The following is a 16,582-nucleotide window of genomic DNA, read 5'->3' as shown; positions in this document are numbered from 1 at the left end:
TGACTGGCTCTATGATGACAATGAGATTATAAAGGTTCTGGGGAGGAGTCGGGAACCACATGGACTTTGATGGCCACTGAGCCTATCTTTCTATTTCTTTAGATGCTTTGTTTTGGATGATAGTTACATAGTCCCCTGCACTTCACTGAGTTCTTGACATATCCTAGGTTTCTCATACTTTAATGAGTGACTAAACCATCATCCACCTGACAGTAAACATATCTTGTTTGCACAGAGCTCCACACAGTATCTTCCCTCATCTTCAATCACTGATTCACGTATTCATTTGCTGTTTCATCTATTTATTCAATGGGTAATCATTGAACCACCTCTCATTGCTAGTACCAGACATTGACTATCCAAGGGAAAGGAAATCAGGTGTGTTACCTACCCCTCCTAGGGCTTGTAGCCAGGTGGATAGTACATAAACAAATAAGTAAACAGATATAAAATCATGGGTGCATTAAGTTCTAGAAGGAAAGTAAATGGATGATGTAGGAAAGAATACTGGTAGAGGAGGTGCACTGGGCTAATTAAAATTGAAACAGTCATTAAAGACCTCAGTGAGAGGAATGCCATCTATGGTGAGAGCTAAAGGATGACATAAAGAATGGATATAAAGCATTCCAGGGGCAGTCTCAGGTATGTAAAAGACCAACACAGGAAAGGCTTGGTCTATAGGGATCTCAAAGGAAATCTGAGTGACAGGAGTCATAAATGAAGGAGAGTGTTAAAGAGGCAGCTAGACAAGTAGGCAAGGACCAGATCTTGGGAGGTCCTGTCGACCACCTGGAGATTGTACATAAAAGAGATGGGAAGCAATTGGAGGGCTGTGAGCCACTGGAGACCCTTCAAGTCATGGAGTGACGTGATCTAATTTACATTTTAAAAAGATCGGTCTTTATGCTGAATGAAACATGGATTGAGGAAAGAGGACAAAAGTAAAGGTAAAGTCAGCAACTAAAAAGCAATGGTGTGATTTTGGGTGTGGGTAATGTTCCCATTTTATAGATTAAGAAATACAAGATCACGAGCACAAAGCAATCATGCCAAGTTCACAGCCTGTAAAGTCATAGAGTAGATACAGGCTTTACCAAAACCAGGCAGTATCCTACACATCCAGGAAGTATATGTTTTCTTATGTTTGGCATTCATTTGATTTTTATTTGCCCAGATACACAATGACATACACACAGACACTGAAATCACGGTAGTACCGGATGCTAACACTAGAAGAGACCCTCTTTCTTATCCACGTTCCATGAGAATCAAAGCCTAAAGCTCAAGTCTGTGCTAACAATACAGTGCCCAACAGCCACATGTGGGTCTCTGAATTTAAATTAATTAAAATTAAGTAAATTTAGAAATTCACTTTCACACTTGGCACATTTCAAATGCTCCACAGCCAGTTGGCTAATGGCTACCATATTGGGCAGTACAGATACAGAACATTCCCATTCCTGCAGAAGTCCTATCGAACAGTGCTTCTTTAAGATATCCACTGTGTCTTATGAGTTAGCTTCTCTCCTGTGCTTCTAGAACGGTACTTGTTATGCACCATTCTTGCAAGGACTGAGAAAATAGTTACTCAAATCACTTGCTGTGTTCTGAGATTTGGAATTGGGACCTTGGTTGAGAAAGGCCAGATGGTCTTTGGCTTACAGATCAGAAAACTGAGGCCAAAGAGGAGGAAATGAATGAGGTTTCAAAGACTTCAGACCCAGGTCTTTTGGTTCTTAGTCCAGAATTCTTTCCGATGTGCCACCGCCAATTGTTCAGATAACTGAAACCATTCAGTCAACACATGTTTGCAAGACAGATAAAAATAAAGGAGTTAGAAAAGCCAGGGGGTGGCCTTGAATTATTTATTCAGTTGCCCATGTGTGAGGACACAGGCTGTGGGAGGATCTGAATATGTTTTTTTAAGGAAAACCCTTGTATTCTCTTAGACCGCAGATGTGAGGAACAGCGGGAGGACGTGGGGATGGCCAGGGGCGAGAGGTTGGCATTGATGGATGTTGTAGAAAACACCAGAGATTTTGCAGGGAAAGAGAATTTTCAAGTAGCTAAACGGCTCTGGGAAACCTCGTACAAGATGGGAGCCAATATTTCTTGAACATAGAGTGTGTGTACTAGGCATATTACGGATGTTGTATTTCTCAAATTCCCCACAAAAACCTGGTGAAGTGGGTACAATTGTGGAAGAAGATTCAGAGGGCCAGAGAGAATCAGAGAGGCGAGATGGCGTGCCCAAGGTCCCACGGACCCGGAGCGGTGGAGCTGAGAACACAGTGCGGACAACCTGGTGGCAAGCTTGTGCACTCCACACCGGGGCCAATCTGTAGGACTATAAACTCCGAGGGTTTGGGAGAGTGGTAGCTCCATTTCTTTATAACAATTTATTGAACTGGTGGACTGACTTCCTCGAGCCATAGACGATCGTCTACGTAGCTGTTAACCCTAATTAGACATGTTTCTAAAACGTCAGTTGTAATTTAACATATGATAACTCCGTTATGAAATCTCAGACTGAACAGAATAGCTATTGTATGAGCCTCAAGTACCAACTGACTATAGGTTATTAAAAACATATTGATTGAAGCTGAGGGTACCATGTAATAGAGACATATCTCATTACACAACAATTAACCCTCCAATGGGTTTCCAACAATCAGATGGTATTTATTTAATGGACAATAACTGCTTTATGAAATACAAATTAAATACATACACGGGAAGCTTCATTTACAAAACTTCCATTTTTAAGTGGAACTGAGGCCAAGGCTTGACCAAAAGTCTGATACTTCTCATCGCCACAGAAAAAATAAATAAATCTACAGGCTGCTGGAAAGTCTGCTCTGAAGTGTCACATGAGGTTTCCCAAACCCAGCTCTGAGCTCCCAGTGAGGGCGGCAGGGGGGAGGGGGGTGCGGGAGGGGTGGTTTATAGAGGGCCTAAGGAGTGCATTTCCTTCCCCATGAACACATTCACCCAGTTGCCAAACAAACGTTCTAGATTCAGGGACTGATAGGAGTGGAGAAAATCAAAGCATGTATTTAATGTGATACCTTGATCTAATAAGTATTTTTACACACATACACATGCAAATGAGAGTTCCTTACCACCTTTTATGGCTCTTTTTAGGGGAGGGGTAATACCTCCCTCATAATTTGAGTTTTGGAAGGACTTAATGAAAGCACATGGGGGCCCCAGACAAGACGTTGCAAAATGTACGTTGGAGCCTAGCTCCCAGCACCTCCCATGGAATCTTGGTTAAATCAAATAGTCTTTCACTCTAATTCCTGCCTTACCTGGCAAATGAGGAAGATGACTCCCCTTTCTTACTTTTTATAATTATTTTATTTATTCATTTATTTGAGAGCGAGAGAGAGCATATGAGTGAGGGGAGGGGCAGAGGACGAGGGAGAGGGATAGAATGCCAAGCAGACTCCACACCAATCATGGAGCACAATGTGGGGCTCAATCTCTCGACCCTGAGAACATGACCTGAGCTGAATGAAACCAAGAGTCGGATGCTCAACCAACTGAGCCACCCAGATGCTCCTTGATGACTTCCATCCAATTCACAGTTACTTGAAAGGGTGAATGAGACTCTGCATATAAAGCCTTTAGTACAGAATATGGCCCAGAGTAAGGACTTGATAAATGGCAAAAACCGTAACCACAGAAAATTATTAGTTAATCATTAGCTGGTTATGACTTTCACCATCATCAATGGTCTATCATCAGTATTGGATAAAATGCGCCCAAGAAGGGCTGGGCTGGGAGTTAATATACTAATAAGCCCTAAATTACAGCCAAGTGTAGATGTCAACATCTTAATCCACTTTCCTGTCCCTTGAGAATCTGTTTCCCTTAAAAGCTTGAGCTCCTTAGAGAGTCTTAATGCTGAAAGGCACCACAAGAGACCGTTGGATCCCTGCCTTCAGGCCCTAAGGCACCACGAGACCCACTTTCCTGTGGGAGAGAACCAGTCAAGGAAGGAAAGTGACTTGCCCAAGGTAGTACAGCTAGAAAGTGAAAGATAGGGGAGCAGATCTCTTGTGCTTAAGTTTATCATCTTTGACCTTTTAAAAATTCTACCCTCAATCCTATAACAAACTACTGGGCACAAAGATTCTAAATATACCTACTACACATACATACACATACATGCATGTGTATTCATGTATGATGTATGAATATATATATACACACATGTACACCTTCATATATGATACATATTATACCTATATTACAATTGTGTATTAACCAGAGGCAATTTCAACTCCTGAGCTCATGGAGATGAGGCCAGTACCTCTATCCCAGAGGATGTTCTGGCAATAAAAGTTTCCAGGTGTTTCATAAGAAAATAAAGCTAAACATCCATTCACTGAAAGCATGCATCTTTACTTATTAATTTTGATAAGCACTCACTCGTTTATCCCCTGACTCTCAAATTTACAATGTGTCTACATGGACCAGTCACTGCTAGGCGGTAGGGGCTCCAGATGAACAAGAGCGAGGACAAAGGAAACAGCAAAGCTCCTCTCCAAGCCTGCTCCCCTTCTGCATTTCCCTCTTCATGGCAGGAGAGAGAGGAGTCAACACTTCACAGGCCACACTCACCTTTCAAAAAAGTGGCCATCGATGGGTGGAAACCACTCCAGTGTCACAGAGTTGGTCGTGTGGCCCACGATCTGGGGGGCCAGGGCAACAGGCGCCGGTTTTCTGGAGGGTTGCCAGCTCTGGTACACCAGGTCCAGGTAACAGTGCATTCTGGCAACTTGATTGGGCGTGAAGGAGTCTGTGCAGTCGTCATCTGCAAGTGGGCAGAGGGAGAGATAAGAACCTGGCTGCATGGGCAGGCATGAGAGAGAATTATGACGTCTCCGGGGGCCAGACAACCAGCACCCCAGCCCTTGCCAACTCAGAGCTGGCCTCTTCCAGTGCTCACGAGTTAATGGTCTGTGAAGAAATGAGTGCAGTCATCACTTCTGGAGACAGGTGAGAGGGAACAGGAGGAAGGGGAGGGTGGATGGGACTGAGCAGCCCAGAGGTCACAGTTAAGGACGAGGGCCAGACAGACGGCTTTCCATGGGCCCCCAAGTCCCTGTTCAGTAAGTCACACATTTCCTTACTCTATCCCTCCCTCACCACTCACCCCAAATTTCCCATTCATTCATTCCTTTATTTGCTCACTCATTCCTTCCCATCCATTTCATCTGCTCACTTGTTCACTTCACTATCCAGGGATCCAGTGATCTTGTCCTTCAAACGCACCTTCTGAGCATCTATCACTGTCCTCTGCTCTGTGCCAAAGGCCACAGAAAGATGAAACTTAAAGATGTTCCTGCCCTGAAGGAGTGACCAGTGTAGTTATAGAGTGAAGGCTAGTTCGGCGTAGGTGTCAAGTTATCAGAAGACTCCTAAAGTCTGTGATGCTGACCACTGATGAGCAAGAGGCAGCACAGTGGGGAAGGACAGTGACCCAGGGAGGCTTCTGAAGAAGGAGGCCCTTTGGGTCAACCAGACTGCATGGCTAAGAGGGGGAAGCAAAGGTCAAGGACAGTAGGAGAGGGAGCTGCAGGACCACAGGGACATGGTGTCCACTGCAGCGAGCACAGCCCGAGGCAGGCAGCCAGCCCTAGGAGCAGTCTAGGCTCAGTGTCCTGCAGGCAATGAGGACGGTACTGTCACTTGGATGTTCACTGTGAGATTTGCATTCTTGACTCCCAAGACCATGTTTCTAATCAATACAAAAACTTCTTTCTGTGCATAAATGAGACCCTGTATGGGAAAAGTATCCTGCAGGTGCTTGATAAACAGGATGTGAGCCCGCGTCTGACTGGGCTGGATACAATCTCTGAAATGTCTTTAGATCGAACGACCTTCAGCCCTCCTCTCTTTTCCACAATGCGGACTGAAGACAGTCCAAGACTCGCCTCCCAAGGAAGAAGCATGCCTCCTGTCTACCCCTCCAACAGCTTCATTCAACTGCCCCAGGGGCAGAACAAGGCACTGTTTTGGCTTGGTTTCCAAAAACACCACTTCTCAGAGGTGTCCACCTGGTCAGGGTTTCTGCAGCTGGGCCCCAGACAGAGGAGCACGGGGCTTGCCGGATCTTAAAATAAACCCGCCACCAGGAATCCTGCAGCATAAACTCACTTCCTCTTATCAAACAAACAGAAAATAAGTTTGGGCAGGTGCTGGGTTGTTGGATGGGACCTTGAGAATCCAGCTTGGGGAAGGGACAGGAGTGCAAGGAGGTTATACACAGAAGCTGCTTCTGATTTCCCTTAGTAATTTATGACAGCCGGTCCCTTCTCCAGCACCCTGCGCAGATCGATCATATGTTTGGAGGGAGGAGAAGAGCCCAGTGTCCCTTATCAAGTATCTTTAGTCACATACATCTATCTCAAGTCCACATGCAGCCATCTAACTCCTTGGAATAACAAACATTCAATGGCTCCCCATTGCCTGGAGAATAGAGTCCAAACATCTCAGCCTAAGAAGGGCTAGATCATCAGGTACATTCATTCTCCTTTGTGTCTATGATCTTTGTGTTTTTTAGTGTAAAAAGGTACCCCTGCAAAAGCCTAGTACCTGGTAACCTGAATAAGTTAGAGGCAGGAGAAAAGATAAAGGCTAAGAGTAGTGGAAGGGGAGGAGGGCGGGGGGTGGGGGTGAATGGGTGACGGGCACTGAGGGGGGCACTTGATGGGATGAGCACTGGGTGTTATTCTGTATGTTGGCAAATTGAACACCAATAAGAAATAAATTTATTATATATATAAAAAAAAGAGAGAGACCGGTGCGTGAAGGATCTGGAGTCAAATGGGCAAGTGAATTCATGCCCTCAGGGCCTGTTTTCCCACCTGTAGACAGAGATTGATGAGGATACCAAGAACGTTCATCTCAGAACTTGGATGGAGATAAGGAGAGTGGAGCACAAAGGACCATGATGATGCTCAGTAAATGCTTGCTGCCTCATGCCTGGGACAGCGCCCCTGGGTATGCATGTATGTGTGTCAGAAAACCAGAAGCAAGCAAAAAAAAAAAAAAAAAAAAAAAGGAAAGAAAAAGAAAAAAAGAAAAAAAAAAACCCCAGAATGTAAAATATCCATTCTCTTTGATCTAACAATATCACATCCAGGAGCTCAACAGACAGATATTCATGAACAAACATGCGGAAAATATAGGGATGAGGATATTTTTTGAAGCATCATGTATAATGGTAAAAATACCAGCAATAACACATCTGGCTATTAATAGGGGAATGACTATGTATGTTAAGGCATAGGCACTGAATAGAATACTAATCAGTCATTTCCCAAAGAAGGAAGTAACTCTAAAACTCAGGTCCCTCATGTATAAATTGGGGACATTGAAATTGACCCCGCTCTCAAGAGCTGCTGTGGGGACTCAGTGAGCTGAAGCACATAAAGCATTTATCAAGATGAATGGAGGAGAAAAACAGCATTTTTCTCCCTCCGTACACTCCGGTTTGTTTGTTTCTTTCTCTTCCCCAAAGAAGTGCATTTTCCTTTCATGACTTAAAAGTTAACCATTTCCATGTTTGTCGATAAAAAGGACAAACATTATACGGTCTCATTCATTTGGGGAATATAAAAATTAGTGAAAGGGAATAAAGGGGAAAGGAGTGAAAATATCAGTGAGGGTGACAAAACATGAGAGACTCCTAACTCTGGGAAACGAACAAGGGGTAGTGGAAGGGGAGGTGGGCGGGGGGTTGGGGTGCCTGGGTGATGGGCACTGAGGGGGGCACTTGGCGGGATGAGCCCTGGGTGTTATGCTATATGTTGGCAAATTGAACTCCAATAAAAATGTTTTTTTTAAATAAATTTTTTTTAAAAAAGAGCATGCAAAACAGGTGACAGATCCTGGAAGGGGAGCAGAAATGCATCTGAACGTGAAAGCGGGAGGCAGAAAGCATCTGTCCCAGGGTGCGTGGCTTAGAGACTTAGCTGCTACCAGAATCTTGGGGGGAGGTACCAAAGGGTTTCTGTTGATCACAAATGCTCTGTCTCAATTAGCTCACGCCTCAAGTCAGCCCCTCTTGGCTTCCTGCCTTCACACGCTTCCCCTCCCGACATCTGATCTCCAGGACCAGCCAGCCCGTCTTGTTCTTTGGTTCCCATCTTACCCATCTAAGCAGAGAGGATGTTGGGGCTCTGGTGCCTGGGGAGGCCTGAGCCAGTCCCCACGCTGTTGGTGCCCTGCCCTGAGTTCGCTAACTGAACTCCATTCTCCAGCATGCATTCCTCTCTGCAGCCTAGAGGCTGCAGAGCATGGGGGACAGGGAGTGTCGGGGCATGGGCCCAGCGCTGCTGTGAGCTGTCGAGCCCTGTGTTGTGGAGGTGTGAGCAAATGCCGCCCCTGCCAGCCTCCTCCACACCCGCTGTACCACAGGGAGTAGTGATGCTGCCCGCCCCCTAAAACTAATGAGGGCATTTAGCAGGCTAAGCCTTTCTGGTGTAGGGATAACGGAGCTGCCCTTTGTAAGAGGCCCTGCCTTCCTGGTTTTTATTAAAAAAGGATAGAGATAATAGTAGGAATAGCAGGAAATGATTATATTCACTGTAAAACATGTGGGATATGCCAAAAATGTTACAAAGAAATAAACGTCACCCTAAACTCATTACCTAGAGATAATACAATGAATATTTAGGATATATGTGTATAAGTATATTGCATGTGAATATTTATGATTCTCAGTCTCATAAACACATTTACATCATGTGCATATACACATACAAATACACATATGCACACACACCTACATAGGCCAGACCTTACACTGTACAAGGCTCCGTGACCATTTTCACATTAAATAGCTAAATAATCCTACTAATTATCGTCTATTGAGCACTAGTTACGGTACCACGGACAGTTCTAAATCCTTTATCTGCACGAGTACACCTACTATCACACAAGGTAGGTGTGATTATCCTCCATGGAATCCAGGAAGTCAGTGAGGCTTAGAGAAGTAGCTTGCCTAAGGTCAAAGGCTAATGCCTGGAGAATTCCAGTGGGGTGCCTGCACTCTGTAACTTCCTGCCCTGCACCACAATGTTACTCGGTTTCTATTTACACCCCTGCTTCCTCTTCTACACCATTGTTAGTGGCCACATAATGTTCTATCACAGGGATGCCTTGTGATTTATTTCAACAATCCATGCTCCCTGGACTTGCAAGTAGTTTCTGTTTTTTTCCCCCACATATAAGCTTTTTTTTTTTTTTCTTCATGCCTGGCAGAGAGTAAACACCCAATTGATATTTGGACAATGAACATTGCTAAGAACATTCTTATGATTAAATCTTTAAATAAATCAACAGGTTTATTTCCTCTGGATGCATTCCTAATTGGTGGGATCGCAGCGTTGAAGCATATGTGCATGTTGAAAGGCCCTGACACACAGAGCAATGATAAGAAGACACTTATTATTGTTGGCTGAAGAAGCCCGGGTTTCTGGACTCCTGAGGAAGCCCTGACTGAAGGGGATCTTGGGGGGCCTCCCATGGCCTATCATCTTGAGGAAGCAGAGTCTGAGCTTCTCTTCATCTGCCCAGGGTTTATCCATAGCTCAAGATGGCCATTCATGCCTGGTGCTGAACTAGGCTTGCCAGCATCACCTGCCTGCTGTTTGCTGGAGCTGAGCACTTGGGGCCCTCTCGGCCTTCCTTAGCATCAGAAAGAGAGCCAGATGTTTACTGATTAATAGCACAGGCTCTGCAGGGGAAAAAGTCTTACCTTCTTGTCGTGTGGCTCTGGGCAAGTTACTTAAGCTACATTAAACCACACTTTCTGCGTCTGTAAAATAGGTCCCGTGATAATAGTACTTACCTCACTGGGTTATTTTGAGGATTCTGCAAGACAAGCCTAGGAAGCATTGCACACAAGTGTGTGGTGTATCACAGGCACTCAAGAATTATTGTGGACACCAGTCAGGTGGCGTTATTTCAATTTAAGTTAATTAAAGTTACCAAAGGCTAACAATTCAATTCCTCAGTCTCACTAGCCAATACTTCAAGTGCTCATGAGCCGCATCAGACCAGTGGCTGTCATACTGCTGGACGGCATAGACACAGGACATGTCCATCTTTGCAGAAAGTTCTACGAGAAAGCACTGCACTAGACTCTGCTCAACTAGTGACCAGACCTGAGGAAGATGCACCCAGGAAGGAAAGAACTCCAAGCAGTTGACCCCGCAGGGTCTCCACCCTCTGCCCTTGACTGCCTAGCCCCTATGCATAGCTCTCCCCAGCCCTGAGAACCCAATCCTGTTCTGCATTTTGAATTTCATCCAGCTGCTTTTGTCACCTCATCTATCAGAGATCCTAAGGAAAACAAACATTTCAAAGCTCGTGGTCGCCTTGAATATGCTTTTGCGGGTGTAAGTTTGTTATCGTAGCTCAGTGAATTAGTTCTGCTGTTAATGGGTCACTGAGCTGAGGGGTTCCTTTAAAAAAACAACAGTAAATCAATCACCCTTTAGATCTGTACAAAGGGGAACAAAAAAAGATTTAGTTTATGGGGGTCTGGTAGCTAGTGGCAGCTCCGAGGCCCCTTAGAGTCCGGCAAACTTCCAAATTCATGTTATTGTTTATTTTCCATGTGCGTTGAGCTGGCCAAGGAAAGGTGCTACAGAAATGGAACGCAAGCAGGGCTGTGTAGGGGGGGACAGGGCACCGGATGTGGGATGTCGGCTTGGCTGGGAATGGGAGTCCAGTGGGAAATCTGCTTTTGAGGAAATACCCAGCATTGTGGTCTTTTAAAAAGACCTAAATCTAAAGACTGCTTTCTGGTATCAAGGATGGGCTGTGGACCCTTCTAGAGACGTCAGGTTTGAACGGTATGAACCTTAAACTGCAGAGGCCCCCAGAGATCATCAACCCAAGAGGGAAAGCAGAAAGATCTACTGGGGATCATCAAATTCATTGGGTTTCAGCAGCAAAACCCCTCTCTTCAAATGCAATCCAATGCAAAACCAAAGAAGAAATGGAAAACAGTTGTAAGGATTTCCTGGTTCAAACAAAGATGGAGACCTAGAGTCCCACACAAAAGTAGAAGAAAAAAAAAATGCTTGGTGTCATACAGATGAGCTAGGGTGAATGACTTGAAAATATAAAAAAAGGTTTTTGATAGTATGTATGCAGTTAGGAAAAGAATGTACTCCTCTCATGTAATTTTGCATTTGCAAAACCAAAAGCATTCTATATATATATTTTTTGGTAATAAAATAGTAAAGGTGAGTATAAGAGCTTTATATTTAAGAAAAAGTTGCAGTACAAAAAAAAAAAAGAGAGAGAGAGAGAAGAGAAGGAAAAAGGTTTCAGTAATCACCAGCTTAGAAAAATACAGCTGCAAAATTAGAGGAACCTTCTCCAAGATTCCTTGGATCCAATGATTCCATTTTCTTGAGTAAAGTGAGACCCAGAGAAGGGATATGATAGACGCAGAGACATTAGGTGACCCAGTGGTAGAGCTAGAACTTCTACCTAGAGTTCCTGATGTTGGGCCCCAGTCAGCTCCTTAAAGTGTGTCCTTCTGAGGAGCCTTCAGGTACAACAGCTTCCATTACCCCTGGGATCTCACACAAGGACTGTTACCCTGATCGTCTGGGATGAGGGATTGCTGGGATCAAGAAGTCTGAGAAAAGGAAAGCAGCTTTCCCAAGACTCCTCTGAGACAGGCCTGGAGCCTTGTGTGCGACACCCAGCTTCGTGCTCCTGCTGAGCGGGGAGCCCTACCTGCGTAGCTCATGAAGTTGTTGTAAGGGGTGTTGAAGAAGCTATGGAAGCCGCAGGTGTCATTCCCTGGCCCTGGGTCGCCGCAGAACTTGTGTTTTGGGGCTGGGTTGGTGTCACTGCAGAGGTCTCCCGTCTCAAAGGAGGGCTCCGTCTCCATGCAGGGATCGCTGCAAGACTGGATCTCTGAGATACCTCGGAAGATGTGATAGAGGCCCAGGCTGTGCCCGATCTCATGGATCATGGTGTGGGTGTGCCCAGGAATGCCATAGAAAGATGGGTTCAAGACAATGCCACCTGCAAGGAGAAAACCAGAGCATTAAGCAAATGGGGTACTCTGTTTCCTGGTACAGAAATCCCCCAATCTATCACAGGTAAATGGGGTGCTGCCCAAAGTAACCACAGGCTTCTCCACCCTGTGGCTCCACTGCCCCGAGAACTGTAATGACTTGTTATATGAATCACTGATTGGGTAGGAAGGAGTCTCAAAAGTCATTTTGTGAGTTGTGAGATCCCAATGCCTGCAGAAGGAAGACAACAACTGAAGTGATCTCGAATGACTTTAAAAAGAGGCATGATCAGCACTTAAGGACCTTGATTTCTGGGCTGGTAGACATTTCTGCTCCACCTTGTCCTTCAACAGTAATGCATGGCCTCGTTTACAAACATTCTGCACAGTCTTGTCCAACCGAGGCTCCCATGGTCAGGCCCCCTGGTCCCAGTCCTCCCTCTGCCTTTACCAACGCTATGACACTGAGCATGTTGATTACCATCCCCGAATCCCACTTCCTCATCTCTGGTTCTCCCCGAGAGTGAGTACTCACGAAGGCCAGCATCATGGTGTGCTCATCATTAGGACATCATTCATTATAGCCAATGTTTCTTGAGCACTTACCCTGTGTCCTTAGGCCCTGTGCTCAGTGCTTCATGTGTATAATCACACTTAACTAACTCACAACCCAATAAGAGAGGCACTGATGCCCAGACAGGTGAACTAACTGGCTTATGATGGGGAGTCAGGACAGTGTCAAGCTGGAATTTGAACTCAGGATCTGTCGTTTCCAGAGCCAGGCCTCTTAATGAGTTCTACTACTAGGGCCAGTCACAGGGCCTGGAATATGGCATCTCATTAAATGTGTGTTGAATCTTTGCTGAACGTGAACCCAACTAAAGAAGTTTTCTGAGGTCTAACTAAGCACACGTAAGCAGCTAGCATGGCACTTCGTATCCAGTGGGTGCCTTAACAACTACTCACTACTCGAAGAGTGTCTTGAGACTAAGCAGCAGGACCATCACCTGGAAGGTGATTAAACACGTAGAATGTTGGGCCCTACTCCAGACCCATGGAATCAGAATCTGTATTCTAATAAGAGCCCCAGATGGCTTGTCTGTATGTTCTAGTTTGAGGAGCAACGGTCTACCCCACGTGACTGAGCATGGCTTAGCTTAGGGAGATAGATGGAGCAGATTTCAGCAGAAGCAATGGACAGCATTTTTCATGTTCATTTTAGGCACTGGAGAAATGCATACAGGCTGGTAGGGAGACATTTAAACTTAAAATCCAAATGTGTTTAAGAGAAGGGTAAAATTCGGGTTTGAACACTCTGCAAGTAGTGATTTTAAGTGCAGAACAGTGTCTTATAAAGAACGGTGCTAAGGCCAGGGCCTTGTTGATTTGAGCTTGCAGGCGTGGGGGGAGTTTTATCTTGGGTTGAACTGCCAGGAGGGCAAGCTTGCTCAGTCATGGGGCTCGCGGAGTCTATTAATTCTGAACTGCTCAGAGCCTTCTAGCACAGAGATAAAGATGTATGAGAGGGTGTGTGTGTGGGCGGGGGTGTGCACACACACACGTGTGTGTGAGAAGGGGGAGGCAAAGAGGCAGGGAGAAAGAGAAATTGAGACAGGAAATCTCTCTCAATTATTTTCTGTCAATCATAATATGAAACATAATCCCCTTCCCACCCAAGGCTTTTTCCAGGGATCATGGCATCACAGCAGGAAAAGAGGGTAAAAATATATGTATGGTTCTAATAAGTTGGGTTTGATTGGGGTTAGTGTGGAGAAATTGCTTCTGGCCAACATTTCTTAGGATGAGGAGATTGGTGAGCTGAGGGCTGGGGACCCAGAGCCCTCAGCCTGACATGCGGTGCAACATTCATTCCGCTTCACCCTGGCTGTGTGATCTTAGAAAAGTGACTTTGCATCTCTGGTGAGCTCTAAAATAACCAGCTACCACAGTGCCAGTGATTCTCTGTTTCTCCACGAAGCTTCAACAATGAGGCGCTAGGCAGGGCAGTGGGAAGATATGGGACCCCACAGGTATTTCCAGGGATAATGACAGGATTGCAGACTTAATGTCCGGGCCAGCTTTGTTTGTTTTACCTCATCCCCTCCCGATTCACCCCTTTGCCCAGAGCCACAGCACAAGAGCCCGAGTCCTGTTTCACTGCTTCTCTTAAAAGGTGAAATAGCTGGAGCCTGACATCATCCTGAAACACTATAACATGCTATGGATTTATAGCCTTCTGTATTCCTGGTCCTGAGCCAGCCCCAGAAATTCACAGAATCATCAGGAATATTTTTCTCTAACTTTAGAGGCCTTCTAAGACTCTGATCAAGAGCCTTTCAGTCGCTTTTCCAATAGGACAGCATTTCAGTGCTGAGAACTGTCCTTGGAGGCCATCTAGTCTAAACTGTTCATTCAAAATCTGAGCAATTTGGGGCTTGGGGAAGGAAAGAGACATGCCTAAGGTCATACTGCCGAGTAAAATCATAGCTGAAAACAACCATGCGTAATGCTGTGGGCCAGGAGGGGTCCCATATGTCATCCCAGGCACATGATAGATACAAATCATCTACTTTCCGGTGCGTCTAAGTTGCATACTCGTTTCTGCCCAACCTCTGTCTGTCTGTCTACCCATCCATCATCTATCTCAGGATTTCTCAGCCTCAGCATGATTGACATTTTATACTAGATAATTCTTTCCTGCTAAATCTGTAGATTCAGCAGCATCACTGTCCTCTACCCACTAGATGCCAGTAGCATTCCCCCAGTGGTAACAGTCAGAACTATCTCTAGACATGACCAAATGTCTCCAAGGGGATGAAATGCCCCCAGTTGGGAACCACTACAGATTTCTCATTGTCTCTAGCTCTATTTACACCACCACAACACGCTGGCACACATGCACACGTGCACACACACAAGTCGGTTCATTCCCTTAAAAACAAGTGAGAAAGAGAGCAATCTGGAGGGAACTAACTCTAGAGTTTGAAGTCTCCATCATGTGAAGTTGCAGGGTCCCTCATTTCCATGATACCGCAGATTGACAGCGGTGACTGGATTCTGGGTGCATCACTGGGAGAGCAGGCAGGCCTAGGGAAACAGCCAGCACTGTCACTCTGCCGAGCCCTAACCTTCCCGGATGAAGACTCTCACCGCGGGAGGCATTGCCATCCACTGGTGTAAACAGCGGGAACATTCTATCAAGGGGAAAAAGGTTGAGTACCTTGTAGTGCCTCACTCAATGGAATATTGCATGGTCATTAAAACATCACCTTTAGGGAGATGGAAATAACCCAGAAGGATGCTTTTATCTTATGATGTTAAGAGAAAAAGCTGGACTGGAAGTGATTAGAAAGACTGCTACTCTGTATAATAATGTAAGCGACATAATACGAAGAAAAAAAAAAGAACGTAAAATTTTACCTATGCTGTGATTTCAAATATGCACAAATTACACAAACGCACATGCACATATAGACGTGTATGGAAGAGAGCATGGAAAAATCACGATCGATGTTGACTCACAGGGCCTGGTTCAAAAACCATTGTCTTTTCTGACTTTTGGGGATGGGTTTGTATAAATATACGTCTGGTTTATGGATATGAATAATTTGGATGTAAGAAGAGTTCCTGGTGGTGTTGGTGGAACACGGCAAACAGGGAGTTCTTAACAAGCTCACTTTCTCTTGTCTCTTTGGTATCTCTCAAGCCAAGCCTTAACCGGTTGTGCCAGCACCATGTGGCTGATGGGCTGGGCAGATATTTGCATGCACTAAGAAGAAATCTGTCAACGGACAGAGCTGGGGCCTTGAATTCCAAATGTGGCTCAGCCATGGACTTGGGTGTGACCTTGGATAAGCCTTGTTCCTTCTGTGGGTCCCGGTTTCTGCACTGGTAAAACAGGGTTAATGATACCATGTTATCTCCTTCAGAGTAATGTTTGGTGGTTGAAACGAGATGAGGAATGCTGAAGAGTTCTGTGCACTAAAAAGCAATAAAGAGATTGTTCACCGTCACCACTACCACCGCCATCATCATGGTCATGATTTCCACCACCGTTATCATCACCACTAAATTTATTCCTGTGCTAATTCAATTTCCTCCTGAAGAAGTTTCTAATTCTCACCTAAGTGCATTAGGGCTTCCTTGTCCCATGGCCAAGTGGCTACTCCTGCCAATTCCTCCTCCGAGGAGTTTGCAAAGAAGATATTAAGGTGTGTTGATCCATCCAGTCTAAGAATGTTCTTCAGTTCATTAACATCCAAGTATGCTCTGTAACAGAAAAAGAACCTTGGCTGTCATCACCATCCAAAAAAAGGTACTATTCAAATAACAGCTATTCCCCCAAGTAATTAAGAGCTACTATGTGCCAGGCACTTTGCTAAACACTTTATAAACATCACCTCAGTGGCTTCCCCCAATACTATTATAAGGTTAGTTGAGATGACCCCATTTCACAGCTATGAAAATTAAGTCCTTGTAAGTTTAAGAGACATGGTGAGATTACTCGGCTTATAAATAGCA

At 45.1% G+C, this 16,582-nt stretch overlaps 1 protein-coding gene across 1 annotated transcript in view; it reads right to left on the bottom strand.

The window, feature by feature from the left end:
* PAPPA (pappalysin 1) overlaps positions 1–16,582 on the bottom strand; it is a 237,167-nt gene that overhangs the window by 167,605 nt on the left and 52,980 nt on the right. The window contains exons 3-5 of the mRNA XM_077913087.1: positions 16,185–16,330; positions 11,776–12,069; positions 4,630–4,822 (exon numbers count right to left, since the gene is read on the bottom strand). Of these exons, the coding sequence (XP_077769213.1) occupies positions 4,630–4,822; positions 11,776–12,069; positions 16,185–16,330 (633 nt within the window). The remainder of the gene's footprint in view (positions 1–4,629; positions 4,823–11,775; positions 12,070–16,184; positions 16,331–16,582) is intronic.

This window comes from Canis aureus, chromosome 10, assembly GCF_053574225.1.
Source record: "Canis aureus isolate CA01 chromosome 10, VMU_Caureus_v.1.0, whole genome shotgun sequence".
Classification (NCBI taxonomy): domain Eukaryota; kingdom Metazoa; phylum Chordata; class Mammalia; order Carnivora; family Canidae; genus Canis; species Canis aureus.
This window is presented reverse-complemented; position numbering and strand designations above follow the sequence as displayed.